Source organism: Sesamum indicum, linkage group LG7 (assembly GCF_000512975.1).
Source record: "Sesamum indicum cultivar Zhongzhi No. 13 linkage group LG7, S_indicum_v1.0, whole genome shotgun sequence".
Lineage (NCBI taxonomy): Eukaryota > Viridiplantae > Streptophyta > Magnoliopsida > Lamiales > Pedaliaceae > Sesamum > Sesamum indicum.
In genome coordinates, this window is record NC_026151.1 from 3,228,497 (window position 1) to 3,256,082 (window position 27,586).

At 38.8% G+C, this 27,586-nt stretch overlaps 6 protein-coding genes and 1 non-coding gene across 9 annotated transcripts; 5 read left to right on the forward strand and 2 right to left on the reverse strand.

Annotated features, from left to right (window-relative positions):
• LOC105166278 (protein ACCUMULATION AND REPLICATION OF CHLOROPLASTS 6, chloroplastic) lies at nt 3-3,981 on the forward strand (the record flags this gene model as incomplete). The annotated part of the gene is made up of 6 exons (XM_011085585.2): nt 3-383; nt 974-1,198; nt 1,524-1,784; nt 1,879-2,833; nt 3,067-3,200; nt 3,591-3,981. Coding segments are annotated over 6 exons (2,247 nt in total), but the record flags the coding sequence as incomplete, so codon positions are not given.
• Nucleotides 4,044-10,139, reverse strand: LOC105166078 (kinesin-like protein KIN-7G). Of its 2 annotated transcripts, none has more exons than XM_011085299.2 (15): nt 9,849-10,139; nt 8,921-9,322; nt 8,655-8,744; nt 8,470-8,570; nt 8,267-8,380; nt 8,107-8,188; nt 7,748-7,815; nt 7,594-7,659; nt 7,345-7,469; nt 6,820-7,153; nt 6,546-6,647; nt 6,065-6,455; nt 5,576-5,982; nt 4,940-5,253; nt 4,044-4,790 (listed from the first exon to the last, which is right to left on the reverse strand). In XM_011085299.2, the coding sequence occupies exons 2-15, from the start codon at nt 9,144-9,146 to the stop codon at nt 4,469-4,471; spliced, it is 2,742 nt and encodes a 913-aa protein (XP_011083601.1). In that variant the 5' UTR covers nt 9,147-9,322; nt 9,849-10,139; the 3' UTR covers nt 4,044-4,468. The 2 variants fall into 2 exon arrangements, with proteins under 2 accessions (XP_011083601.1, XP_011083602.1); XM_011085300.2 differs by lacking the exon at nt 9,849-10,139 and adding an exon at nt 9,405-9,731.
• On the forward strand, nt 11,871-11,943 carry TRNAE-CUC. Its single transcript has one exon. It is a non-coding gene; the product is annotated as a tRNA-Glu (tRNA).
• Nucleotides 12,049-15,871, forward strand: LOC105166079 (protein LTV1 homolog). Of its 2 annotated transcripts, none has more exons than XR_002287439.1 (5): nt 12,049-12,609; nt 12,902-13,294; nt 13,397-13,978; nt 14,146-14,335; nt 15,472-15,871. XR_002287439.1 is itself a non-coding variant. In XM_011085301.2 (5 exons), the coding sequence occupies exons 1-4, from the start codon at nt 12,172-12,174 to the stop codon at nt 14,312-14,314; spliced, it is 1,545 nt and encodes a 514-aa protein (XP_011083603.1). In that variant the 5' UTR covers nt 12,050-12,171; the 3' UTR covers nt 14,315-14,335; nt 15,472-15,871. The 2 variants fall into 2 exon arrangements, 1 of the variants encoding a protein (XP_011083603.1); XM_011085301.2 differs by having other exon boundaries at nt 12,050-12,609; nt 14,183-14,335.
• On the forward strand, nt 18,307-19,124 carry LOC105166279 (glycine-rich RNA-binding protein 8). The gene has a single exon (XM_011085586.2). The coding sequence runs from the start codon at nt 18,307-18,309 to the stop codon at nt 18,796-18,798; it is 492 nt and encodes a 163-aa protein (XP_011083888.1). The 3' UTR covers nt 18,799-19,124.
• LOC105166080 (pentatricopeptide repeat-containing protein At3g26782, mitochondrial) lies at nt 20,893-23,211 on the forward strand. Its single transcript, XM_020695282.1, has 2 exons — nt 20,893-21,965; nt 22,084-23,211. The coding sequence occupies exons 1-2, from the start codon at nt 21,045-21,047 to the stop codon at nt 23,125-23,127; spliced, it is 1,965 nt and encodes a 654-aa protein (XP_020550941.1). The 5' UTR covers nt 20,893-21,044; the 3' UTR covers nt 23,128-23,211.
• On the reverse strand, nt 25,741-27,324 carry LOC105166082 (B-box zinc finger protein 21). Its single transcript, XM_011085305.2, has 3 exons — nt 26,960-27,324; nt 26,425-26,871; nt 25,741-26,302 (listed from the first exon to the last, which is right to left on the reverse strand). Exons 1-3 carry the CDS (start codon nt 27,143-27,145, stop codon nt 25,985-25,987), a joined length of 951 nt encoding a protein of 316 aa, XP_011083607.1. The 5' UTR covers nt 27,146-27,324; the 3' UTR covers nt 25,741-25,984.

Below are 27,586 nucleotides of genomic sequence, written 5' to 3' on the forward strand. Positions count from 1 at the left end.
CTACCACCAGCAAATGGGCTGACCGCCTCCTTCCTGACTTCCAATTCTTGCCTTCCACCTCAGACTCACCCGACCTCGCCACTTCTACATCGCCGCCTCCACTCCCTTCCTTTCCCGAGCGCCACGTGTCGGTGCCACTGGACTTCTACCGGGTCCTAGGAGCCGAATCGCATTTCCTTGGGGACGGCATTCGACGAGCCTACGATGCTAGGGTTTCCAAGCCGCCGCAGTATGGGTACAGCGACGACGCTTTGATTAGCCGACGGCAGATTCTTCAAGCCGCTTGTGAAACCCTGGCTAACCCCAGTTCTAGGGGAGAGTACAATCAAGGCCTTGCCGAGGATGAATTTGATACCATTCTCACTCAAGTGCCCTGGGATAAGGTTTTATTCTCTTTCTTGCACATTTTTGCTGAAATTGTAGATGTTTAAATGAATTTGAAGATATGGAGTAGCGATGTGCGTAAGTGATATTTATAGTTTCATTTCTTCTAACTTCGAAACTAAAAGGGAAAGAAAGGAAACTAATTCAATGCATCTTTTATTTTAAAAAGAACACGACATGTTTGTTTCTGTTTAACGAATTATGTTTTAAATTAGTTGGGGTTTGTATCTCTCATATACTTTTATTCAACTTTTGAGGATTTTTAATCAGATTATCCGGTAATATGGGAATTGGGGATTCTGGATATAGGATATTGCTGGGGAATGTAAAAGTGAAACCCAAAGCACCAGAATTAAATTTCCCGTCATTTTCCTTTCAGGCAGAGTAAAAGTTTGTTCTCAATTTAATTATTTTTTTCCTTTTTTAACATCAAAGAATCGAAACATCGATTAAAAGTTTCTATGATAATCTAGTTTGTACAGACATTTTCTTTTCATTCAAAGCCAGGTTGATAATGTCTTATATAATGTTTTCTTTACTAAAATTCTTGAAGTAATTTCATGACAATTCATCTTGTTGGAATCTATAGGTTCCTGGAGCCTTGTGTGTATTGCAAGAAGCTGGGGAGACAGAGTTGGTTCTTCAAATTGGAGGGAGCTTGTTAAGAGAGAGGCTGCCCAAGTCGTTCAAGCAAGACATAATTTTGTCAATGGCACTTGCTTATGTTGATTTATCTAGAGATGCTATGGCACTGTCACCTCCGGATTTTATCAGAGGTTGTGAGGTGCTTGAGATGGCGCTCAAACTGCTGCAGGTTAGAAAACTAATCATGCACATTGCTTGGATCTGTGTTTCAACTAGTTAATGGATTCTGGACATCCTGTATTTTACTGATTTTTGGATCTTTAGATTCTAATTGTATAATGTGTCTGTGTTTTAACTCTTAACATGTCATATTCATGTAGCTCGTTGTTTGCATTATCTTTTGTTTGTTTAAGTTTCGACTTACAGGTATGGCAGGTTGTATTACTGTTTCTTGAACTCTACAAGATCTACATTCCAGGATCTAGAATGTGAGCTGTGTATAACTTCATGCTTGCTGAATACGTAGACACTTATCTTGAATCTTTTCCGAGCAGGAAGAAGGTGCAAGCAACCTTGCTCCTGACTTGCAAGCACAGATAGATGAGACCCTTGAAGAGATCAGCCCCCGCTGTGTTCTGGAGCTTCTTGGTTTACCACTTGGTGATGAGTACCAGTCAAAAAGAGGAGAGGGGCTTCTAGGTGTGCGGAATATATTGTGGGCTGTGGGAGGAGGAGGTGCAGCTGCCATTGCTGGAGGATTCACTCGTGAAGACTTCATGAATGAGGCTTTTCTGCGCATGACAGCCGCAGAGCAGGTAATATGTACTGAATTGATTATGTTCTCTATTGAAGCCCAAATTTTTTCTTGTGTTGAAACTGTAGTTTGACCTGTTTCTTTTCTGTTTGAAGGTTGATCTCTTTGCTGCCACGCCAAGCAACATACCTGCTGAGAGTTTTGAAGTTTATGGAGTGGCACTTGCCTTGGTTTCTCAAGCCTTCTTAAGCAAAAAACCTCATCTTATCCAAGATGCTGACAACCTTTTTCAGCAACTTCAGCAAACCAAGATCACAGCTATAGGGACCTCCTCATCTGCATACACTGTCCGAGAAAATCGCGAAATAGACTTTGCGCTTGAAAGAGGTCTTTGTTCTCTTCTTGTTGGGGAGGTTGATGAATGTCGTGCATGGCTGGGCTTGGACAAAGAAGACTCACCTTACAGAGATCCATCCATTATTGACTTTGTGATAGAACACTCCACGGGTAACCAAGAAGATGATCTCCTTCCTGGACTCTGCAAACTGTTGGAGACCTGGTTGATGGAGGTGGTTTTTCCTCGATTTAGAGAGACCCAGGATGTCAGGTTCAAACTTGGAGATTATTATGATGATCCAACGGTTTTGAGATACCTAGAAAGACTGGGAGGTGCTGGACGTTCACCTCTGGCTGCTGCTGCAGCTATAGCTAGGATTGGAGCCGAGGCAACTGCTGTGCTTGACAATGTGAAGGCTAGTGCAATTCAGGCACTGCAGAAAGTATTTCCTCTTCGTACTGGGGAAAAGAATGTCAGACTTTATGAGGAGAGTGAAATGAACAGTTATGATCTGCCAGTTGCGAGTGAGGAGACTGGAGTTCGTCCTGATCAAGATGATTCCAACATGTTTGGTGTTCCTCGTTCTAACGGACTACACCAGGAAGAAATTATCACTGACAAGATAAAAGACGCAACTGTTAAGATCATGTGTGCTGGTGTGGCAGTTGGTTTGCTGACTTTACTGGGGTTGAGATTCCTACCATACCGAAACGACTCTTCCAATCTACATAAAGATGCAGGGACATCTGTGGCTTCTGATGTCATTAATGTGGGTATGATTTAGTAAATTCACCTTAATATTTTGCAGTTGTTCTTGACATTCAACTTGAATCTGCTAGAGTCAAAAAAAAAAGAGAGAGAGAATACCATTCCAAGGAAGGGGAGAAAAAATCTATCCTTCCTGCATAAAGATAGGGTTTAGTCGGTGAAGCAAAAAGTTTCTTTTTTTCCTTTAGTTCTTCCCTGGTGCTTTTCATGATTTAGGAATGCAATATATATTTTCCAGGGGCCTCACTAGTTGAAAACACTGATGAAATACCACGAATGGATGCCAGATTTGCTGAAAGCCTTGTGCTCAAGTGGCAAAGTGTCAAGTCCCTAGCTCTGGGTCCTGATCATTGTCTTGGAAAATTGTCAGAGGTAAGAATTGCAGCGGGATGGGCTTTTCTCTATTTGTGTAATTTTTAGTCTTGAAATGGGTTTTCCTCAATTATATGATATTTTTTCTCAAGTTTTCTTTTTGTTATTTTTCCACACTAAACTGGTTGGGAATTAGCATATAGCTTTTTGTTGTCTTTGTTTTATTAGGTCAAAGACATTGCAATTATATTTAACATGCCAAGAAAGTTATGAGACGTGCTGCTTGCCCTCATATTTTTACCACTGTCATTGTTGATAATAAGGCATCACTGTTTCTCGCTGTTAATATCAATGCCTTCCAGAAACGACACTTGCATATCTGTCCGAAAAGTATGATGGTCTGAATTAGTTTGAAATCCATTCTGAACTTTGTGAAACTTATGCTGCCAGGTATTGGATGGTCAAATGCTAAAGATCTGGACGGACAGAGCTGCAGAAATAGCTCAGCATGGCTGGTTCTGGAACTACCAACTTCTCAACCTTAATATTGACAGTGTAACTGTATCAGCTGATGGTCGCCGTGCTATTGTGGAAGCAACTCTCGAGGAGTCAGCACAGCTAACTGATGTTGCTCATCCCGAGCATAACGACTCATATAGCATAACCTATACAACGCGATATGAGATGTCTTGTGCAAAATCTGGTTGGAAAATAGTGGACGGAGCTGTGCTCAAGTCATAATTCAATTGTTAATAATTTTCCTTGGTGTAAATGCTATGTTGTGTACGTTTTGGGGGCTTTGTATTTAGGTTCACCATATTTCTTAAGGGTTTTCCGTCAACACATGGCTTCATAGAATAAGTAAATAATCTAATCAATAGCCCAACCAGTAACTACAGAACAAAAATGGAAAAGAAATCCAGTTACATGATCACAAGTCTGGTTTTTCTTCTTCCTTTTCTTACACGTCTATGTTGTCTCATGTGCCTAGAAGTTTCCCTAGACCGTGAAATAGAATGCAAAATCTACAAATAGAGAAAAAAGTATTGTGCTTTGAGTTCTGAAGATAACCATCTATTCTACATATGATGAGCATAAGGATAGGATTCTGCTACAACAATGAAAAGAGCGTTTAAATAGATTCCAATAGCTTATATAGCTTGCATGTTGTATGAGGTAGAGCATTAGAAGAGGAGTTAGGATCTCAACCACGTATATATACATGAGGCTCTGTGGTTTAGACCACCAACAAAACTCTAAACCATCCCTCAGCCCTTAAATTATAGGTATATATTTGGCTAGTGCACTAAACTGTGCCCCACAATACCTTACATCATGGAATGCAGGCTGTGTCTCCAGCTGAAGGACTTGACATCTGCTGGTCTTGGTGAAAAGCTGAGCCCGAACATCTCCTTTGGGGCCTGCCCTGGTTCCTTAAAACCAACCAGTTTAGCCACTATGGTTGCGCTCTCATTGATGTGGTCCATGTCTGTGGGATCTGTCCAGAGCTGCCGGCATAGCTGGACCCTTCTCTGCTTTGATTTTATGTCGATGCCCCATTTCTCAAATAGCGCCTCCCTTTCCTTTACTGAATACTTCTTTAGCATTCGTTTGCTCAGCATCTCTCGCTCCCGGTTGAGAGCCTTTACGCTGTTATTCAGCCAAGAATATGTATCATGTACCCTGACTTTTAAAATGGCTATGCCAGTACATAACACAAGGTGTACTGCCTCCTAATTCTTAGCTTCATTTAGTACATATAAGAAATTAACAGAGGAGGGAAATTGAGAAAACAGTACCTTGCGGCCTGTTTGAAAGATTGATCATCTTTCAAGACTGCGCCTCCGTGCAACGTGTTCTTGAGAAATTGGAGGCGCCTAAGCTCCACCTCCAGGTAAACAGCATCTGATGGATCTCCTTTAAAGAGCAGGAAAAAGTAGGTTCTATGGACCAAAGGAGTGTGGCAGGCATCCCAAAGTTCAATAATTTCTTTCTTCTGCCTCTGGAATTCAGTTTGCCAATCAGAAGCGGATTGCTCAGTATCCTGAGTTTTATCAGAGCCACCATCTGTAGTTTGTTTTGCATCATCTGGTTCTCTTTCCTTTTTCATGTCCTGCTAGCAAAAATCCCTCATAAGGACCAATAACGTATGAAAACAATTTACGTTCTCCCAGAATTCTGGTCCTTACTATCAAATTTTATGTGAACTGCTGTTCTCCATGGTTAATGATCGAAATGACAGGTTAGAAATTGCTTGAACCAATTCATGGAAAGGCTGAACTTAAAACAACCTACATAGATGATCTACATTCTTGTATGACCATTTTAATATATCACAAAACATAATCAAATATAGCGATTCCTGTCTACTTTTTCACAGATAACACTTGAAAAATGGGAATGATTGCTGAGACGGGAAAAGGGTTCGTTCTCACCAAATCATATTCAACCAGCTTCACTGGCTCTGGCTCTGGCTCTTGCTCCGGCTCCGGCTCTGGCTCTGGTTCTGGCTCGGGGTCAGGCTCGGTCTCGATCACTTCCTTGTGTTCTTCCAAGGGGGCTTCTTGTTGCTTGTCCAAACAGTCACCTTTGTTCATTAAGTCAGCCTCGACAGATGGTTGAGTCTCCTCTGTGTATAGATTTTCATTATTAGACACTGGCTCTGGATCAGAAAGTTTCTCTTGATTGTCTGCTTCATTCTCTAACGTGTTTTCGAATTCTTTTGCTTCATCGGAACTTGGGGATTTCGTGACTGTCGTCAGGATTGCTGAACAACTGTTGCACCTCTCTACATTGGCACCAGGGCCAGGCGAATTGTTGTCTGACAAACAAGGAGATTGCCCTACATGGTAAATCCATTAAGAAAATTAGTACAAGAAAGTTCAAATTCTTCATTTTCAGAAAAAAAACTTAACTAGTGTAACCTGAAACATGATCATCCCCTTTTTCTGAGGAAGGTTCACTGGAAACGACATTTCTTTTGGTGAAGTCAATTTCTATACATTGAACATCCTTGCAGTTATCTTCAAAATTCTTACTAGTTTCCTCAGCCATCTTCTCCCATCCCTTACATGGATCCGGACCAAAGTACTTATCAATGTATAGTCTTGGGGAAGTGTCACTGGACAAAAACTGCTCTTCATTATTCTCGGGGAAATTATCCTCAATCCTGCTGGAAATGACACCTTCATATCTGTCTGACAAGTGTGATCCTCGAGACACAGCATCAGACCTGAGGGGGTCGGTCATCTCTGATGCGTCTGATGTTGGATATTCATCTCCCCATGAACCTTTTTCATGGTTACTCATATCAACCTGGAGAAAAACATAGGAATCAGCTATATGAAACATCTTATTGGCTAAGTTTCATGCTATGATCTATTTTAGGACAAAATCTCCACGAACCCAAGATTTTGATGCTGGATTTTCTCCTGCCCGCAGCATATTCTCAACACGAGATTGAGCTAAGTCACGCTGATGTTTTAGTTCTCGTATCTCTTTGCTCATCTGCAAAAGTTAAGAGAATTCAACATTACATATATATGCAACGGCAGTTAATAGGTTTTTTCAAGAGAGTGACTTGGAAAAATGTAAATGATTAAGACTGGAGCACGGTTTATAAGAACAACCTAAGTATCTTTAATAAGTGGAATTTGGACAAGGAATCTTTTTCAGTCACCTTCTCGATAAGAAGTTCCTTCTCTTTTAGTGCTGATGAAGAAGATGAGGCAGAAGCTGACCTCAAATTTCTTAACTCGTTCTCCAGCCTAGCTAGTTCTCTTTGCAGTTGCTTGACAAGTGCTTTCTCTGACATCACCAAATTCACTTGTGCATTCGTACTAACTTGCTTGGCACAGCTAGCAAATAGGAGCGTATTTCTTGATTGCTCGACATGACTGTGAGCTGGGCTCATCGTGCAAATAATAGCGGTTCTGGCGTTGCCACCCAACGAGTTCTGTAGTATTCGTGTCAGCTTGGAGTCTCTATATGGAATATGGCCATTTCTTCCTTTGCTGCATCAGAATATGATGAGAAGACAGTAAATTAGGTTATGCATATGGGGCATAGACTTAGGAAGTTAGCCAATTCAAATCTAAAAGTGAAAGAAGAATGAACGAATAGAACGAAGAGCTCCATTTGTCTGGTAGATGGATATCAGAAGGAAAAAATCTTAAAATTTCAAGCCTGAAGTTCTGGAATGTACCTTAATTTGCGAATAACTGTCCCAAGTGTAAGCAAACTGCGATTAATGTGGCAACCTTCTTTTAGCCGCGTGCCAGCTGATAATGTTTGAGAAGCACGTTCACTGCCCGCAAGATCAACAAAATTCTGTGTTTGCATGAAACATGAAGAGTGTTATGTACTCTCTTCACTATGATAATCCTAAGAGTCCACTGCAGGACAATTTATCAGAAAACATAGTCTAGAACAGAATTGTCTGTAAGTTTCCTACCACTGTAGCTGTTAGAACGCTTGAATTATCTCTGCCAAGGTACTCACGAGCTTCACTGTCAACCGTCTGCAGGAATATTTATCGTATAGGAAGTCAACAGAGTATAATGAAATCCTCATCTTTAAATGACAATTAGCTAGTTTAAGAAGCATACCAAGCGCAGAATTTGATGGGATCTGGAGCTCATTTCATTCAGAGTAGTCTCTCCTATTTGCCTTTGAGCTGCGGGAAGAGAGTTTCGCTAAGAGTAACTAGAGGTGCTATTTAATAAAAGGACGGAATAATTATATCGATACCTCTTAAGGTTCAGGCTTATTTCAAAAGAAACCATTGCTTTTGAAGACTTATATTGCAGCCCTACAGCCATGTTTTACAAAAGAAATTCCTAGAAACAGATTCTTGGGGAATTTGTTACGTAAAATATGACTGCAGGTGGCCTTAGCCATGATTTTCAGAAATCGATAGCTTTCTTGTAATTTGCCTAATGAATAATAGTAGTACAAGTGCTCTTACCTTCACAAACTGATAGGAGCTCTCTTAGATGGTCGAAGTCCCTTAAGGTCACCTCGGTAAGTTTGTCAACAACAGTCCCTCTCTGCAGCAGCAAAAGAAAATTAAGTATCACTAAAATGTTACAGTTTGTTTAAAGAAAAAAAAAAAAATCAAAATTTACCTCCGGATCATCCAGAAGTCTAAGTGGACCACCATCAGGCCAGAGGAGGTCTCTGACTGCTTCATTGTAAATCTCCATAGCCGAAAATTTTAACACAAATTCTCTTTCAGAATGCTGTATTTTGAGAAAGTATGAGTTAGACAACTTCGAGAAAATGACTTCTGACTCAAAATCAAGACTCGAATTATCATGATCAGAAATGCCTTGTGTATGTAGTCATATATATCTGCTACTGTGTACTCTGTAATTCCAGTCATGGTGTATGTTTTTCCACTGCTTGTCTGTCCATACGCAAAAATAGTTGCTGCGGAGGAAATCCGCCGTCAGTTAAAAGCTTATAGTATCATGTTGGAACATCAGGAAGAATATTTCAAGGGCAAGTGCTCACAGTTCATTCCGCTTAATACAGAAAGGGCTATCTTCTTAGCAGCTTCCTCGTAAACTTGCCCCGTGGAAGCTTCAGTCCCAAATACTCTGTCTACCGATAAGGAAGAAAAGGCAAAAACATAAAATAATGTATTGAGTGATAAGAAAATGAAAACTCAAAACCATAGACGACTACAGCAAGGGGAACTTCAACAATATCAAACTTTTGTCAAGTTGGAGAGCACCTATGATCTCAGACTGTAAAGAGAACACATAAAAACTGCTTACCAAACGTGTGGGCTGTTGGAACCAAAGAACGCTCCGCAAGACTATTCTTGAATACGATGGTCGTGCTGTTGATGCATTCCCAATCCGAGACATCATTCTTCCCGAGTTCCCTCTCGTTCAGAGGCCTCACCCTTACTGCAACAAAGATTTTCTCCTCTTGTGCACTTGAATCTTGGCCATCCCAGTCGACCAGATCCTCCCCAAATCCAATGATCGACCCCCCCATTTCTGATCGCCTATCCTATATCCTCCCTACCCAAATGCACTTGAAGAGAATCGACAAGCTACTAGAACCAACAAGTAGAACCCTTCATATATTCCCTCTCTTTTTACCTCTCTTTGTAAAAAGAGAGGGATTTTGTACTGCAAAAGGCTTAAGTTCAGCCCGTCTGTCCTATTTCTCTGCAACAAAACAAGATTCTAACATAAGCGTGGATATAACACCTACATTAGAGGTATATTGTTGAATTCCGAGATTTCTAACCTTGAAGTTACTTTTACAATATAAGAACTCCTTCCTCTTTTCTTTTAGCCCCAAATGTGATCTTTGTTTCTTGTAATATACTGATCCTATTTCTACCCACCACAACAAACATGACATAAACTACCTAAGTTCTGTATATTGCTCCTTATATTCACGAACATGCAATGAGGCATTGTAGATAAACCCTGTACGATTTTCAAAATCTTGAAAAAATAAAGAATGTACTGAGTTCTTCCTCAATCCAGAAAAAGAGAAAATGGAAAAAAGAACATCTTCATGCAAACAGGTTGATCACTTAAACAGCTCATTGCCACAATTTCTCGAACTTTTCATGATACCACGTGAATTGACACCACATTGCACATAAATCACAAGAAAACTAAATTTGACGACCCACAAAACATTCCAGCCAAAAACAATAAAAAGATGTGCATATTCACTCACTTTTTATACCAAAATGTCAATAATTTTATCTTCAGGAAAACCCACAAGCGAACTAATTCCGGAGAAAATGCTGACAGATGAAGAATGGTAAATGCAAGGTGAAACGACCCATTGGAGGGTTGGAGAAAGTGTGTGTGAGAGAGAGGAGAAACACACAGAAAAAAGAGAAAATGGAAAGAAAGAGAGGTATATCTTTATGTGTCGGAAAAGCGTAAATGAAGGCGACACCGGTAATTCGGAGAGTCCACAGAAGACTTCGGAGGACGCTTTCGATAAGATTTCATGTGTGTGGAGAGATGTGAAAGCGCCAACCTTTGAAATCAACCGCCATTACCAACGGCCAAAACTGAATTCTATTAGAGAAATCAAAGTGATAAGCGCGTTTTTTCCCCCCTTAAATCCGGCTCTTCTTGTAAAAGCGTTTTTTGTTTTGGCGAGGGGGGAAGCTCTTATTATTACAACCATCTTTATTAATTCTTGCCCTTCTAAATTCTTACAAACTTCATTTTTGTAAGTCTGAAAAAAAATAGACCTGTTGGAAAAAAAAAATTAGCAATTCGATACTTAATCAGTAAACAGTTGTAGAAGGATAAATTTAAATAAGTTGAGAGAGTAATAAGGGTCTAAAGTAATAAGAGACTGATATCAACAAAGTGCTTTCGTGTTAATACTAGTGCAAAATTATTTTCAATCGAAGGGAGAAAGACTTGGTTTTACAGCCTTAGTTTCCCATCGGGTGAAGAAATATGACTGCTGGGACTCAAGTTGGTGGTTGTTGCAGATATGCTCTCTCGAATAGGAAAGTAATTGTCCAAAATGTTAAGGAGTTGTACTTGTTGAGGAATCCAACTCTCAACGAGGATGGGTTTTGAATTCCCAGAGTTGTTGGGATACGTGATCCTTCTTCTTCTTCGCACCTTGTCATAGCTCACGTGGCTATCTCTTATTGCCTTGTGGACGAATGATTCACCAGCATTTGTGGGAGTGGCCAACCTGGCAGCCTGGCGAGCATAAGGCCACTTCTCCCGATGGGCTGGCGGGCCTGTATCGCAGCCCACTTCTCATGAAAAGCCTCAAGCAAAACGTGGGTTGGGGGGCCGTCTTCTTGAACCTCAAGTATTCAAGGGTTTCTCGTTGGGCTTCATTCAAGTTGGGTCTCTTCTTGAATTGATTTTATTTTTGAGCATCATATATATATATATATAATTAAATTTTATGTATAATTTTAAAAAAAAATTAAAAATATGAGAGGGTCTATATATAAAAAAAATTAAATGTATATAGTTTTTAAAAATATTATATGCATATGTTGTTTTTACACTCGCGCACACACATCCAAAACTCGAACAAGATACCGTCATAGAGAAATCTTGAGGGGACCCAATTTGTCAAGCTGAATCCACTCAATTAACCTTTTTTTTCTTGAGGAACTTTATGTGTAAATTTTCCTTTTTGATTTTAACTTCGCTTTCAGCTCATGTAGTGTATTGCTTGCTGTACTTTTTAACTCCTTTAATATTCAATTTTTCATCAGAGTTAAATGTACACATTATGAGAGATTCCCACCATATATGAAGTTACAAAGTATTAATTAATTATGCGGAGCTTACAAGTTTTAAAAATAAAATACAAAAAAAATTCTTAACTTATTTTCAGAATCTACCAAACTTCTTCAATTTTAATTATATTAATTAAAAAATTATCATTATCAACTTCCTATAAATCCTATGATGTTATTTTATCGCAAGCTTCAAAAATTCATTTCCAAGATAAAATCTAGCATCCCTTGTGATGCTATGGGATTTTCTTTAAATAAGTTAAGGTGAATATCGTTTTAGTTAAGTGAATTTTTTGTCTAGTAAACAATATCAAATTTTTGAAATAAATTATAACAGGTTCCCTTGAGATTACTATAATTATGAAATACTTTATTTTTTATTTGAAAAATTATAAATACTCCTTGAAGTTAATGATAATAAATATATTTTAGGTATTTATATAACTTTAAAATACAATCAACAATCCGTTGTAGTCTAGATGGTTAGGATACTCGGCTCTCACCCGAGAGACCCGGGTTCGAGTCCCGGCAACGGAATTTTTCGCCCTTTCAAGATTTTCTTTTTTTACTTTTTTTCCCCAATCAAGCCTAGCCACGTGAGAGGCACGGGAGCCTCATCATTAGGGTTTTAACGTCACCGTCTGCTCTTCAACTCTCTCTCTCTCCCTCTATCTTTAGTCCACCTCTATATCAACTGTTCTACTTCTTCTTGTTGCAATAGTATCAGGGAAAGCCGGGAAAGTACAAAGGATCTACCACAAAACAATGGGGAAGAAGAAGAAATTTATTGATAAGAAAAAATCCGCCACCTTCCAGCTCATGGCCCGCGACACCTCCGACCCCAATTACTCATCTGAGCCCTCCGGTGACCGGGTTTTTGTCCGTGTCGACAACAATGAGTACACGCCGGACTCATTCATGAACGACGGCGACCTGCCTGCGGACCCTGACTCGATTTTCGGCGATGCCCCCGAGGACTGTAACGATGAGGATGCAAATGGCGGGGTTGGAGGAGTGTCTAATAATAGAAGTCAAACGATGGCGTTGCCGGACCACATACGGAAGGAGATTCTGGAGCTAGGTTTTCCGGATGACGGGTACAATTATTTGACCCATTTGCGGGAGATTAAGAATACAGGTGGTGGTTCGGCGTATTATGATAATCCCAAGGCTAATTTTGATCAGCTTCCCCGGGATGTCAAGGTGTGATTGGGTGGATTTGTTGTTTTAGTTCAATTACGATATTTGAAATTATGATTCAAGCAAAATTTGCTTTCGGAGTTAACTACGATGTGCCTAGAGACAAGTGGAAGTATAGCATGTTAGTTTAATTTGTGTGTGAAGATTTGGGGTTTCAATATAGTGGTATATTTTATAACATAGGTTCTTATTCTTATATTGGCACCAGTCAATCATAATAATTTTAAGGTTGCTAGAAAATCTAGTTTTCACTCCCTGCAGTATCACTAATCTGTGAATTTTGTTTATCTTTTAGGCCTATGATGCTACAAGGGTTGACGTTTCCAAGTTAACTGATGCTTCTGAGGACAAATCTATCTACAGTGTGGCACAACAGTCTGTCGGTGTAAGATTACAGAAAGTAATGGATCCTGAAGTGGCTGCAATACTGGATGACAGTGATTCGTCAAAGTTTGGGTCCGATATCGAGGATTTGGAAGAGGACTTTGTTGTCAGAGCAAATCTTTTGGAAGGACCAGTTCATGAAGAAATTGACAAGAAATTGAGCTGTACAGCGGATTCAAGGGTTAACCAGTTACAAAATCTGGATTCAGGTCTTTCTAAAGCACCAGAGGATGGGGCTTCCGTGTCAGGCTTAGACAGTCATAAGCCTAGAGTTCGTCGTCCTCTAGATGAGCAATTTGACTTGGTAATTTGATTTGATTTTGTTTTAATTTTTGTGTCATGTATGCTCTCCTTGGCATTGTCGTAAAGACTATGCAGTCTCTCACAGAGAAGTTATTCAATGCAGCTTGAACTTCATGAATATGGTGCTGATAGTGAAGAAGAATATAATGGGTACATGGATGAGTATGAATGTCAAGAATCCCTTACAGAAAAGCTTAACCATGCTTTCAAGGACCATCCTTCAGATATCTTGCATCTTAACGGGGAAGGAGATGATAATGAGTCACCAGAATTAACTGCTGAAGTGATTCGCCGATGCAGGGAATATGCTGAAAAATACGAAAATGATGATCATGATGTAGAGGAAGTGTTGGTTGAAGAAAGTAGTGATGAATCAGAAGTGTGGGATTGCGAAACTATCATTTCTACTTATTCAACACTTGACAATCACCCTGGTAAAATTGGAGCTCCAGAAGCAAGGAGGAAGAAGAAGCTGGCTGAAGCACTATTGGGTACTTCAGCTAGCCCCAATCAAGTGATAACACTTAAAGGAAAAGAGAGACTTCCCGTAGACTTTTTGCCTCGTAGTAAAAGACATGGCGAAGAAAAGACCAAAGACGAGAACAATGTCAATGATAAGAGAACTGAGCTCCAGAAAAGGAAGCCGCGTGGTCAAGAGTCCAAGGAGGAAAAGAAAGAAAGGAAGGTACTACAAGAATTTATTGTGATCATATTTTCATGTTTCTGATAAGTACTACAACTATTTCCTTGACTGGATCATATTGCTGTTCCTTTTTCTTCACATACCACTTCTTAACCTTGTTTGACATTTCCAGTTCCCTTTATCAATGTCTGCATAGTTTTCTTTTCTAGAATACCATAGTTGTCAACTGGAACTATCCCTTTGCAGTCTGCTGTGAAATTAGAACGACGTGAGGCACGGCAAATGAAAAAAGAGATGAAAGGGCTTTACAAGTCTGAGGCCCACCGTGCTCAGAAGGTTGCAGCTTTTACTGGTCCATCATCTATTCATCTTATGTGACTGTGTCACACCTGTGCTCAAGTAAGTCTGTGTGGGTTATGTATGCCAATCTCCTTACTCGGATGTGCTTGTGTTTGATGGATCTTTTATTCATCTAATTTGTTTTGTGTTGAAGAATTTGGGAGTTAAAGGATTTGAAATTGATGAAAACATATCCATTCACTTGTTGGAAAAGTTTGAGTTACTACAAATTTCGAGTTCTTTAGCACATGTTTTGACCTATTTTTCCTGTCAGCATTTTGGATTTTAAGTTTGTATATATTGGAATCATTTGAAATACTTAGCTTCAGATTCTTTCATCAAATTCAGCTCTCTATTACTTGATTAGGTCATGGTCGAACTACTGGAAGTATATTTGTTTATGCTCTAATGTAGGGCAGCATCCAATTTACACAGCCATTTAGCCCTAAAATATGATATGAGCTTGTCGAATTATATTATTATTTTGGCATTTATTGTCATTATATATAAACAATGGTGTCTGCAATTATGTATTTTCCACTTGTGTTCTCTTGCTTCTGGCTTATTTTTATACTTACCAACTGAAGGCAGGAAAGACGGAGGATCTTGTGGTTTGAGTGCTTCATATGCTTGTTAATATTTAATTATACTCTTTTGATGTAAGCTTGGCGTTCAGTTGCCCCTTAAGTAGCTATGATTAATATCTCTGAAACAAACCACATTGATGCAACTGTGAGGTTCATGAACCAAGTTACTGATGAATGCATTGGTCAGCTACTCTCAGCATCATAGGGAGATGGTTCTTTATATTATGAAACATAGAAATTAGTTGGGTGGTTGTTCTGCTGCATTCAGATAACTTGTCTATGGACGACAGATGAGGCTATCAGAGATCCGAAACTGATAAACTAATGTCATTAATAGTCAGGAATCCTGAGGCACACCTGTGTTCCTATAATGCCTGGTATTGGCAAAACTAAGCTTCCTAAAGAAATGAATGAACATCACATGCATCTTTATGAATGCTTGAGTTTTTTCTTGTCATGGCCCTTTAAGTTCTCTGTTCTATCTTACCTGAGTGAACTCTTTCATATACCTCCTTATATTGAGAATAACTTTTGACTATATTTTGTATTCTCTCCCTTCTATACTATTTACAAGTAAGATTTCACACACAATTCTTCTTATGATACCAGGATTCACCTGCATTTCTCCCTTATCAGTACAATCATGGATTTGCAGCATAAGTGGCTCCATGAGCAGATACTCAAGCTTGCAGATGTTCTGTAAGAGTAAATTTTGCAGAGGTTTATGGATATTGAGCTGCATCCCAGTTTTGATATATCTTTTATTTAATGGCTATTGTGATGTTTTTCTGGATTTTGATGAAGATTTTCAGTTAGCATATGTTGCTCTGTGTTATACAAAAGTTGTTTCTTGGAAGATGGAAAAGAGAAGATATACGAAATTGACTAGTTGCATGCTGGTATTTGTGTAGCATTGCCTGATGCTATATGTCTATTGTTTAGATTGCATAATTTGTTTGAGCAGCATAAGGTGTCTTATATGATTTTGGGTATTGTTGAGTTTATTGAACATTTTAAGCCTACTTAATTTGCCGCCCTGATGGACAATGCAAGTAATATGCCCCCCCCCTAAAAATTCATTTTAGATCTTTCATTGCTGATCGATGTTGTATCTCTTACTGCACCTTTTATACATACACATTATGTGTGTATAAAGTCCTGACAAGATGCAAAAATTCTCTGTAAATGGTTTCTTGCCTTTTGCAGGAAGCTTATATATCTAGGGTAAGAGAAAATTAAGAGAATATATAACATTAAGTACATGTTTATATATCAACCTAACTACACACTCAGCATTTCCACCTTTACAATAATAGAGAGAACGATAAGTAATCTGTTACAATGGTATCTAGTTCTTGGCATGCATTAATCAACAGCAAAGTAGATTCAGTATTAGCACTCTTGATAGTTTTATAATTTATGGTATAAAGAGCACTAAACTAAGTTGAGTGGGCGAATGCATCTCTCTGTTTCTGGGAATTGTTACAACACGGTAAACGAGGATGACAGCAGCAGCAGATGCTCCTTGCATGAGGAATGGGAGCGCCACCGACTCCATCAAAGTAGGGTGCTGGATTAAATATTGGGTAATCCTCTTCCATTATAGGCTGAGCCACCATGTCGGGCTGCACCTCCACTGCCTCCGGCTGGAATTGGAGTGGTGGCTGTGATAATGAAGGTGGTGGAGCAGAGAATGACCTTCCTGCAACCACAAACATCATCACCAACAGAAGTATTACTGTCATTTGGACAGATTGAGACTCTGACTTTAGCATGACCGAATTTGTGTAATCCTCTTGGCAATTATATGTAATAATTTTGGGGGCATTTCTACATCTATATATATATGTGCAGTTTTGAAACTGGTGGAAATGCGATACAAAGTTAGAGGTCTAGTTTCATGCTTGGTGTATGAGAGGATCATGATTGTGGTGTGTGTTGGGTACGAGAAAACAGCTCATGCCGTACGAGGGCAAATAACGGACTTTAAGATTCATACAGAGAGTGAAGTCACAACTTAAGAGTTAGGAATTAGGATTGACATCCTACGGAGCTCTACAACAGTCAATTTTAGTAACAGCCACATCACATGATAAAACATGGGAATTGCAAAATGCGCAGACAACATGTCTGCTAGATGTATTCTTATTTCACTTCATCCGATCAAGTCAAAAATTTCTTTTTCGGGTAACAAATGCATGGTACATTTGTTCTTCAGAAACTGGACATTGGGCCTATGTAAGCAAACCAATTGCAAATAGGCATGTTAAAAGACTCCTCCCTCTCTGGGCTTCACAAAAGGAGGCCCATCAGAAAATGGGAGCTCTCCAATACTCTGACGGAGCAATTTGGCAAAAGAATAACCCAAAAGATGACAAAAAGGTAGAATTCGAACCCGTAACCATTCAAGACTGCAACAGATTTGTTTACCAAATCCCACTTCATTTTATACAACTTGAAAACCTATAGCAAGCAAGGGTGCAACCGTGCAAGTTTACTAAACCTACAGATGAGTAGTATCAATTAATACTTTTAATTAATAGTGAATGGCATGTAGCATACAGGGTCCACATCTCTCTCTCTCTCTATCTCTCTGTGTATAGCATACAGTTGGTGTGGTGGTGTTGGAGCTGGACCAGCAATACGAAACGTATTTGGTTCAAGAGCTGCTGGTCCTGCTGGAACCATCACACGTAGTGATCAACACACTTCTAACTTCTACCTAAAATTACATACTTGTACTAATTTATTTTAATTGGTTGTTGGGATTTTGAACTAATCACTCTTTTTCTTTACTCTTTTCACGTAATCATACTCTCCTCTCTATTTACGTTTTAATTTTCTCCTATTGGTGGATTGGATGCATATAAATGCAACTTATACGCTTTACATACAAACATTATTGCACTCATCTTTTTAAAAGTAGAATTCCTTCATTTCTGCTAACTCCAAAGGGCCAGAGCAAAAGTCTTGCATTTTTATTTATTTTTTTATTTTTTTATATATTATATTGTCAAAAATAAATTCATATATACGGGACAAAATTGCAACCTGAATATCTATAGAATTAAAATTACAATTTTTCCCATAGATATCACGAGCTAGCCCACCTCGGCATTAGTTAACAAATATCAAGTTGGTCCTGCCTATAATATTTAAAAAACAAGAAAATATTCCCTCCTTTTCTTGCAAGCGTGAACTGTTGCAGTTGTATGTAGGTGGGGACAAAAGTGAAATCCAAGAAATCTGTGTCCCTCCTCACCCTTCCCACTCTCTCAATTTTTTGATGTTTCCTATCATGTTTGTTAGTTACTTAACTGATGCCTATGTGCTAGCTCTTTTGTTCTTCATTCCACTGCTGTACAATTTGCTTATAAATTGGTGAACTCCAACTGTGCAGAAACATCAGGAGTGCTAGCTTGTCCGAATTCATTCAAGTTATCAATGGAGACAGCAGTGCCAAGAATGAGGTTTCTTTTGATGGTTCTGTTCTTTGGTTTTATGGTAGTTAGATTGAGAGGTGAAGCCGAAGGAAATGCTGATAACAGAACTGAGAATGGAGTTGCAGTGGATAGCAAGAGGAGGAACAATGGTAATGGAGGTTGGAGTGGTGGAGGTGGAGGTGGAGGTGGTGGATATGGATGGGGATGGGGTGGTGGTGGTGGAGGTGGAGGTGGAGGTGGCGGTGGCGGTGGAGGTGGAGGAGGTGGTGGTGGATGGGGGTGGGGAGGTGGTGGGGGTGGGTACTGGGGGTGGGGGTGCAGGAAAGCCAAGAACAAGAGAAGGTACCATAAGGAGGAGTATGTAATGGGGGAATTTGCTCAGTGCATGCTGAGAGGAAGGTGTAGAGGTATGAGATTGGATTGCCCTTTACATTGTGGAGGCCCTTGTTTCTATGACTGCAGGTACATGTGCAAAGCTCACTGCAAACGCTAGCCCGATCCATCCGCCGTACGCCATCCTGCCTTCCGGATTACTCTCCTTTTGTTCTACTCAAACTCTTCTTGTAATTCTAGTTAAAGCTAGCTTTTATCAGCAAGAACAGTGAGGGTAGATTTGGTTTTGGGGTAGGTTTAGTGAGAAGTGCTAAAAAAGGTTGAGGTCTTTTGTTGTTTGTGTGGTAATAGGTAGAGATGTAAGTGGAGGTTCTTGCAAGCGCGCTTGTCTGTTTTCTTGATGTGGTGAGATTCTTGCATGCATATGTAGTGGCATTTTACATGCTGCATGGTTCTGTTACTGTGGTTGTCTGCTTTTCTGTAAAAGGGTTACTCCACAATTTCTTGTTTTTCGACGACGGGTTCTGTATTTCGTCTAACACTACACGTTAAATGTTAAAATAAGAAATTTTAATTCATTCATATTCAATCAATCACATAACAAGTATAATGTTTAAGTATAAGCTGATCAGCATTGCAATTTTATTAATTTGGTTCTTGTCCTAAAATGTCAGTTTCTTTTCAGGACATTTAATTATATGACAAGGTTTCGGGACAAGAGAGGTTACGAGTAAGATTGCAATGTCCTTTCGACATATTTTTCTTTTTTGGAGTTTGATTTGAACTTCAAATTGTTTTATACAGAGGAGGTGGAATGATGAGGCGTATGCTGTATGTAGTAATTGAGACTGAATGATGTTGTCGTGGTAGCACTTGTCATAATCTAAAGTTTGTACCTTATAGTTTATAATTCAACTGTTAAAGTCCGAGCTTGGCTCAATCAGGCTGTGAGTTCGAATTTTATCAATATAATATTTAATTTATTTTTAATAGTAATATATTGATTTTTTATTTGTTGATTAATTTAGAAATATTAATGTATTGCGTATTGAATGTTGTAATATGTTGGTTAATTTAAAAATATTAACGTATTAGTACACAATCTTAAAATTTGGATTAATTTTCCCAATTTCAAACCGTTGAAATATAGGGTAGCGTTGATTTTTGACAATCATAATAAATATTTATACGATTGGGCAAATGTTTGTGATAACGAGCAATACTGCAGTTGAGGGTCATGCCATAGGTCGGAGAAGTCGAGCTAACTCATCCCCAATACAAAAATATGCAAATCGTCAATCTTGTGAAGGTATTATTTTCGCCCTTAAAAGAATAGTTTGGATAGTTCAGTCTTTAGTAATTACATTAATTTCAATTTTGTATTTCTAACTCAATTAATAGATTTAAAATCTGTCTAAATAAAAAATTATGCAATGCAGCCCCTAAAATTTTGAAAATAAGTCCACTATCTCCCATGGTAGGCAATATTTTGAAAATCGGACTGTACATATAAAATCGTCGGACTTCGAGCGAGTGGAACTGGTCAAAACCCAATCATATATATATATATATATATAATAGATTCTGGGTCAATCAATTTTTTTAATTCAATCCGATCAATCGAACCAGTGACTCAATAATTCAATAACTTGATCGGTTCGATCTCCAATCCAATCCTGAAAACATTGATGCGAGGAGTTGCGTTTCCCTATCCTTTTATTTGGGAGGATTTGTATTATGTTATCTATATTTATTTTAATTTTCATAAAAATTGAATTCAATTTATTATCAGTATTACTAAGAAAAATAATCGGGTTAACTAGCCAATGAAAATTATTTTTTGGGGACTAGGGAATGGAAACAAATAATTCAAACTGAGATGAAAACCCTAGTAGTAAATTACGAGTAATTTTTTTTTAAGTTTGATATAATTATAAATATCAAATTATTATTCAAAAAATTAATGAATTTCTCCCTCAAATAGAGAATTATTATGAAGTGTTTAGATTGTGAGATGAAAATTACTGTTTTATCTTTATTTTTTTTTCTTTATTTTTTTTTCAAAAAAAAAATTATAACTGTAAAAAATTATAAGGGTAGATAAAATAAATATTCAATAGAGCAATTTAGTTCATAAAAATATTTTAAAATTATATAAAAATTATAATTTATAATGTTAAAAGACGTTTTGGACAGTTTTCCGTATAAAATTAAAAACCTGATAGAGGCTAAATCTCATACTGGGTGAGTTTAGTTTACCCAAACCCTAAAATAAAAAAGCTCTGTTGAAGCTCAAAACTTGAAGAAAATTTTGGGCTAATGAAGAACAGTTGCAGAGACCTGAGATTATAATTAGGGAATTTGGGTTGATGAAGAAGCCAAAAACGAGCTTTCTTGAACTAATGAATGAAGGCTGCGAAATGGAGTTTACGTGTTTTACTGCAGAAGCGCCATTGTTCGACAAATGCAAACATCACAACGTTGTTCAACAAATATGTAGACAAGACGAATGTATTCTCCTGGAACTCCATCATCGCCGAGTTGGCTCGCAGCGGCGACTCTGTCGAAGCCCTCAAGGCGTTTTCCTCCATGCGCAAGTCCGCCCTCAAACCCAACCGTTCAACTTTTCCTTGCGCGATAAAGTCATGCTCTGCCCTCTGCGACCTTGCATCAGGAAAGCAAGCCCACCAGCAAGCATTCGTCTTTGGTTATGGTTCTGACCTTTTTGTATCATCTGCACTAATTGATATGTACTCCAAATGCGGTCAGTTGCGGGATGCAAGGATTCTGTTCGACGAAATTCATATGAGAAACGTGGTTTCTTGGACCTCGATGATTAATGGCTATGTTCAGAATGATTGTGCTCGCGAGGCGTTGTTGCTTTTCAAGGAGCAGTTAGCTGAAGAAAGCGGGGGCAGCATGGAGGAGGATGGGTGCGTTGATGGTGTTGCTATGGTTTCTATTTTGGCGGCTTGTTCACGTACTTGTGAGAAGAATGTGACGCGAGGGGTTCATGGGTTTGTCATTAAAAGAGGATTGGATGAGGTTTTGGGTGTTGGTAACACTTTGATTGATGCGTATGCCAAGTGTGGCCTGGTGGATTTTTCGAAGAAAGTATTTGATGAGATGAATGAGAAAGATTTGATATCTTGGAATTCTATGATAGCGGTTTGTGCTCAGCATGGGTTGGGTGAGGAGGCGATTGGAGTTTTCCAGTCAATGGTTTGGTGTGCGGAGGTTGAGTATAATGCTGTGACTTTGTCAGCTGTGTTGTTAGCTTGTGCACATTCAGGAGCTCTTCGGACAGGCAAGGGCATGCACACTCAGGTACTACGATTTTACTAGGTCATGGTGTGTTAGTTAATGTATTGATTCAACTCTGTTTTACTTTATATCCCCTTAAGGATATTTCATATCTCATTTTCATTTTCCTTTGTTTTTATAGATTATAAAGATGAATTTGGAGAGTAATGTAGTTGTTGGTACTTCAATCATTGACATGTACTGCAAATGTGGGAGAGTAAATTCGGCAAGGAGAGCATTTGATAGGATGAACGAGAAGAATGTAAAATCATGGTCTGCCATGATTGCTGGCTATGGAATGCATGGTAAAGCAAGGGAAGCACTTGAAGTATTATCTGACATGATTCGGGCTGGGATAAAACCAAACGGTATCACTTTTGTATCAGTCCTCTCAGCGTGTTGCCATGCTGGTTTGGTGGATCAAGGATGGCACTGGTTTTGTGCAATGCAGCATAGGTTTAATATAGAACCGTCTGTGGAACACTATGGCTGCATGGTTGATCTCCTAGGTCGTGCAGGTTTTCTTCAAAAGGCCTATAATTTGATTGAGGAGATGAGGGTGAGGCCTGATTTTGTTATTTGGTGTTCTCTTCTGGCTTCATGCAGAATACACAAAAATGTGGAGCTTGGGGAGATCTCTGCTAGGAAATTGTTTGAGTTAGATCCTAATAACTCAGGATATTACACACTGCTCTCAAACATTTATGCTGAAGCTGGGAGGTGGGAAGATGTGAAAAAAATGCGGATATTTATGAAAAATCATGGAGTAGTTAAATCCCCTGGGTTTAGTCTTGTTGAACTAAAGGGTAGAGTTCATATATTTCTTGTTGGAGATAGGCAACATCCTCAGCATGAGAAGATCTATGCTTACCTGGAACAACTATCTGTGAAGCTTCAAGAAGCTGGGTATGTACCAAGAGTGGCTTCAGTTCTTCATGACGTAGATGAGGAGGAAAAGGAAATGGTGTTACAAATTCACAGTGAGAAGCTAGCCATTGTTTTTGGAATTATGAATTCGACTCCTGGCACAACCATCCAGGTTATTAAAAACCTTAGAACTTGCGAAGATTGTCACACGACTATTAAGTTGATGTCCAAGATCACGGGCCATGAAATAGTGATAAGAGATCCGAAACGGTTTCACCATTTCAGCAAAGGCACTTGTTCATGTGGAGATTATTGGTGATGTTATCGCTAGAGTTTAGACTTTGTATACCACCATGGTCTGGGTTCTACCCACAAACTAACTAAATTGCAAGAATTCTATCCATTTTCATTGCTGAGATATCTGGATTCCATCACTGGACATATCGGATCATGAAGAATGGCTGCATAATCCATCTTACTTCTATTCGATAAATATTCTGTTGCTACTAAGATCAGGCAACTCATTGGAGGTCACAAGCACTGGGTGCACAATTGCGTCATCACATGAAAACAGGCCCTAACGTTTTTCATATATAAGGTTTATTAGGGGAATTTAAAAATGCAAATGTGAAGCAATGCCAACTATTTCGAACTGGCTAGCAAGAATATATACTCTCTTACAGCATACTTCAGCATATCAGGTGATAGGTATGTCTTCGCTTATATGAAGAACTATACCTACTGTATTTTCTCACTAAAGTTTTTTAAACATGTTATATGCTTCACACAATCATATTTGACTTGAACCCAAAAAGAAAACATACATGTGATGCATGCTTTGAATTCAGGAGCTACCTCAAATGCCAAAACTACACTTTTTAGGCTTGCAATTCCAGCCGACCTTGTCCCATCGCCCCCTGATGAATTTCTTAGTACTGTTCTTAGTCACCTTTTTGTGAGTTCTTCAGTCAAATTCTCTCCTATTCTTGGTCGTTAATTATTTCCAAAACCTTTTTAAGACCACCACTGCCCAATATCCAAAAAGTCTAATCACTTTATATTTGTCGAAAACAGGGCAAAATCTAAGGAATTCTCTTACATTTTTCTGTTTTTAACACGAATGATCTGTCTTAACCTAATTCAGAACTTGAACAGAATTAAGTTTGGATCCCTATTCATCTAGGTATGTACTCTAATTGTTATCATCTGTAGTATTATTTTAACGAAATGTGAAATATTTCCTCGTGGAAACTGCATTTTCCTTGTCCTACCTAATTGCAGTCAGTAGTACAAATATTTCTCACTCACCCTTTATGAAATTATTAGAAACTTCAAATTGTCAATGAAAATAATGATGGATCGTAGAGACTTTCATTCAGTAAATGACGAAGTCTCACTTTTCATTCAGCGGTTTTCATTTTAGTCAAAAATGTACTACTGCGTATTTTTGCGACGTTTATTATTACATGTAATTCTTGGATGAACCGATTTCAAAAAGTCGGTCCGCTCAGATCTTCTGAATGTTGATTGATTGCAATGCTCTGATACTCAGAGATTTGATTATGTCAACTAGGGTCTCTAAGACAGCTGGGAAACTCAAACCTGATAACCAAGTTGTATTAATGAGTTGACCAGGTGGGCTCATTTCTTGATGACCAACTTGATTGATGCTGGTTTCAGATTGAAGAGCCTGTGATCATCAAATCCTGGCAGGACTACTGCACCTTCACTAGAGAGGCGCGACCCAGATTAATGATTGACAAAGACTTGAGAACCCCACCCAATACCAAGTTGGTGTAATGGTCCCTGCACTGCTGGTTGATCCCCTGGCTAAACATGACTGAGGTTCTTGTCATCTTATTTTGCTCGGACAAACCATCTACTTCTGGTCACTGCCATGTTTGCATGCGCTTTTTCCACCCTTTAACTGTGAGCACTTGCCAACTGGAATGATGAAAAGCTCCACCTCATTTCTTGTGAGTGGCACTACACCTGATCCAGAGGATTTATTGCATCAAGGGATGAGGTTTTGTCCTGTGCAGATGATGACTGGCAACTCACTTTTGGCCCCCAATTCCTTTTGCTCCTCAATATGTCTCCCTCAAATTCAATGCCACGCACAAGAGGTTCATTGCTTTTTGTCTTTGCTTCTAGTTTATTTGCGAAAAGGGTTCTGCCCAAAGTTGTTATTCTAGGAAAACTTGTGAAGCACTTATCAACGTTTCACTATCAACATCAATATCTAATAAGGATTAACATTACAATCCTCGCTGTTATGTTTTTTTTAATTACAAACTCTCATCTAACCTGCTCGCTGTTATGTTTTTTTTAATTACAAACTCTCATCTAACCTGCTATTATGTCGGCAGCCACGTCTCTAAAGTTCTATTGAGATGAGAGTCATGTACAACATCGGGGAAAAAAAAACAAAGAAAGAAAAACAAGGAACACGAGTATAGTACTACCACCATCACTCTATGTATATAATATATATATATACACATGTATGTCTATATATAGCTTAGGATGGGAATTTTAGGAAAAGCCATAAAATGAGAGAGAACATAGCAATTCTTGAATAATGATGATAAAACTTCAAATTAGGGTTTCATATTAGTGAGGAAGATGGTTCAATAAATGATATTGTCCCCACAGGAGGATATTTGAGCTGGACATAAGCACTTGGTTCCAAGTTTTGCCAGTGTGTACTCCTTATCCAATCATAAAGATCTTCAACCTTTCTGCAAAGGGTCAATCTCAATCTCACATTTCCTATTCCTCTGAGATCAAAGGAAGCAACTTGACTACTTGAGTGAAAGAGGGGGTTTTCAATTGTCACCTCCCAGTTTCAAATCAAATACTAAGAATTTTCTTGAATGGATTCTGAGTAAAGAATTGACTTATGATTGATTGTCTGTACCGGATTCATGAATTCGAGGGCTACAAGCTGTTCTTTCATTGGATGCAGCAGAAATATTTACAGACAAGAAGATCCATTGCAACCAGAAAATTACATGCTGGATGAGTAGTTGTCTTAAACCACAAAGTTGCTAAAAAAAATCAAACTAGATCGATAGAAAAGCCCAATATAGAATAAAAAAGAGAGAAACAAGATCAATTTGAGAATTAAAAGATGCGCTTTTTTTTTTCCTCTCTCTTTTGTTCTTCTGAGGGCACTACCACAAAGTTCTCAATCTCTTGGAGGCACTTAAAGGTGGGGTGATCTGTGGAACAAGAAAAGAGCTATCTTCACTCCACTTTCTGGTAGATTTGATATTATTAGTAGTGAATCCCTTGTACTGCTCCTTGGCTCCATTTGGTGCCCCAAAGGCCAACTCTATAGACTGATGTGACTGATATTGGGCCTGATTCAGAGGAGGAGAAGGAGGAGGAACTTGAGGGACCCAAACCCCTATTTTTTGTGTGGGAAAACCACTCAGATTGCTCCCAAGATCAGCATCCCAGTAGGGCAACAAATCATCAATCTCTCCATTCTGAAAATCATGATCAAGAACCAAACAAGAATGACACTCAACTCTTGTCCATTTCAAAATGGAATCTTTAAGTATAATATATAGTCTCTGATATCAATTAAAGGTTGAGAAATCATGCAAACCTTACAGAAACCATAAGGAGAAGGCAGAGAAGAATCAAGAAAGTCCTCAACATGCCACCCCGGCAGCATTTCCATCAAATATTCTGATATGCTACTCGATGAAACTGAAGTATTCATCAAACTCCCTCCATTCATCAACTGAGGATTATTCTTGTCACAAGATTCTGGTGCAGCCACACCACCGCTTTGAGCTGTTGTACACTTTGAGGTGGAGGGTGCATTGCTTGGGGAAACATGAACAGCTTTTGGTTCTTGGGACTTCGAGATTGCCGATTCTGCTGAAGATTTTGAGTCTGAATAAAGGGCTGAAGTAGCAGAGAGTCTGAGACCAGTTAACAAAAACCTGGCGTGCTTCTGAGTATGCTCATTCGCATTGTGAATTGGAATATCACACTCTCTGCACAGAATCGCCCTGTCTTGCTGACAAAACAAGAAAGCCCTTCTCTCCTAAATTCACGAAAATTGAGATTATCAGCAAATACATAGAAAAAAAAAGAAGAGTATTTCCGGAGAGAAGGCAAGAACACTATCAGACCTGGCAGATGTCGCACAGAGGGGCCTGTTTGGGGGAAGGGTGGTGGAGGGAGAAGCGCTGATGTTTGCCGGCAAGCTTGTTGGCGTGGTGGACGCGGTGGTCGCAGGCGGCGCAGAGAGCCGCCTCGTCGGCAACGCAGAAAAAAGATGCTTCATCTTTGTCGCATACATCACACTGAATCTTCATTTGATTATTCCAGTTTTCTTGTACCTTTTTTCTTGATCAAGAATGTGTTGATTGGAGGCAATGAAGTTTGATCAACAACAGAGAGAAATGAGGAGAGAAGGCGTTGAAATTTGGTAGAGTGAGAGAAAGGGTAAGAGGGAAGCAGGGGATGAGCAAAGCCTTTATTTATTTATTCACACACCTTCCCATTATTAGGAAAGATGGATCTCAAAATTTGTACAATTACAGAATGTCAACTTCCCATTTTGAACAAAAATAGATAAATCATGACTTCAAAATATAATGTCAAAACCATTTTCATATATTCTCTATAGTAAACGGATTAAAATGTCATTGTGGATTATGATTTATAATTTTACTTATTTTTAAAAATTAATTTTTTTTGGACTAATTAGATAATTTTTAAAAATTTCCATCCACCTCGCGCAATTTTTTATAAAT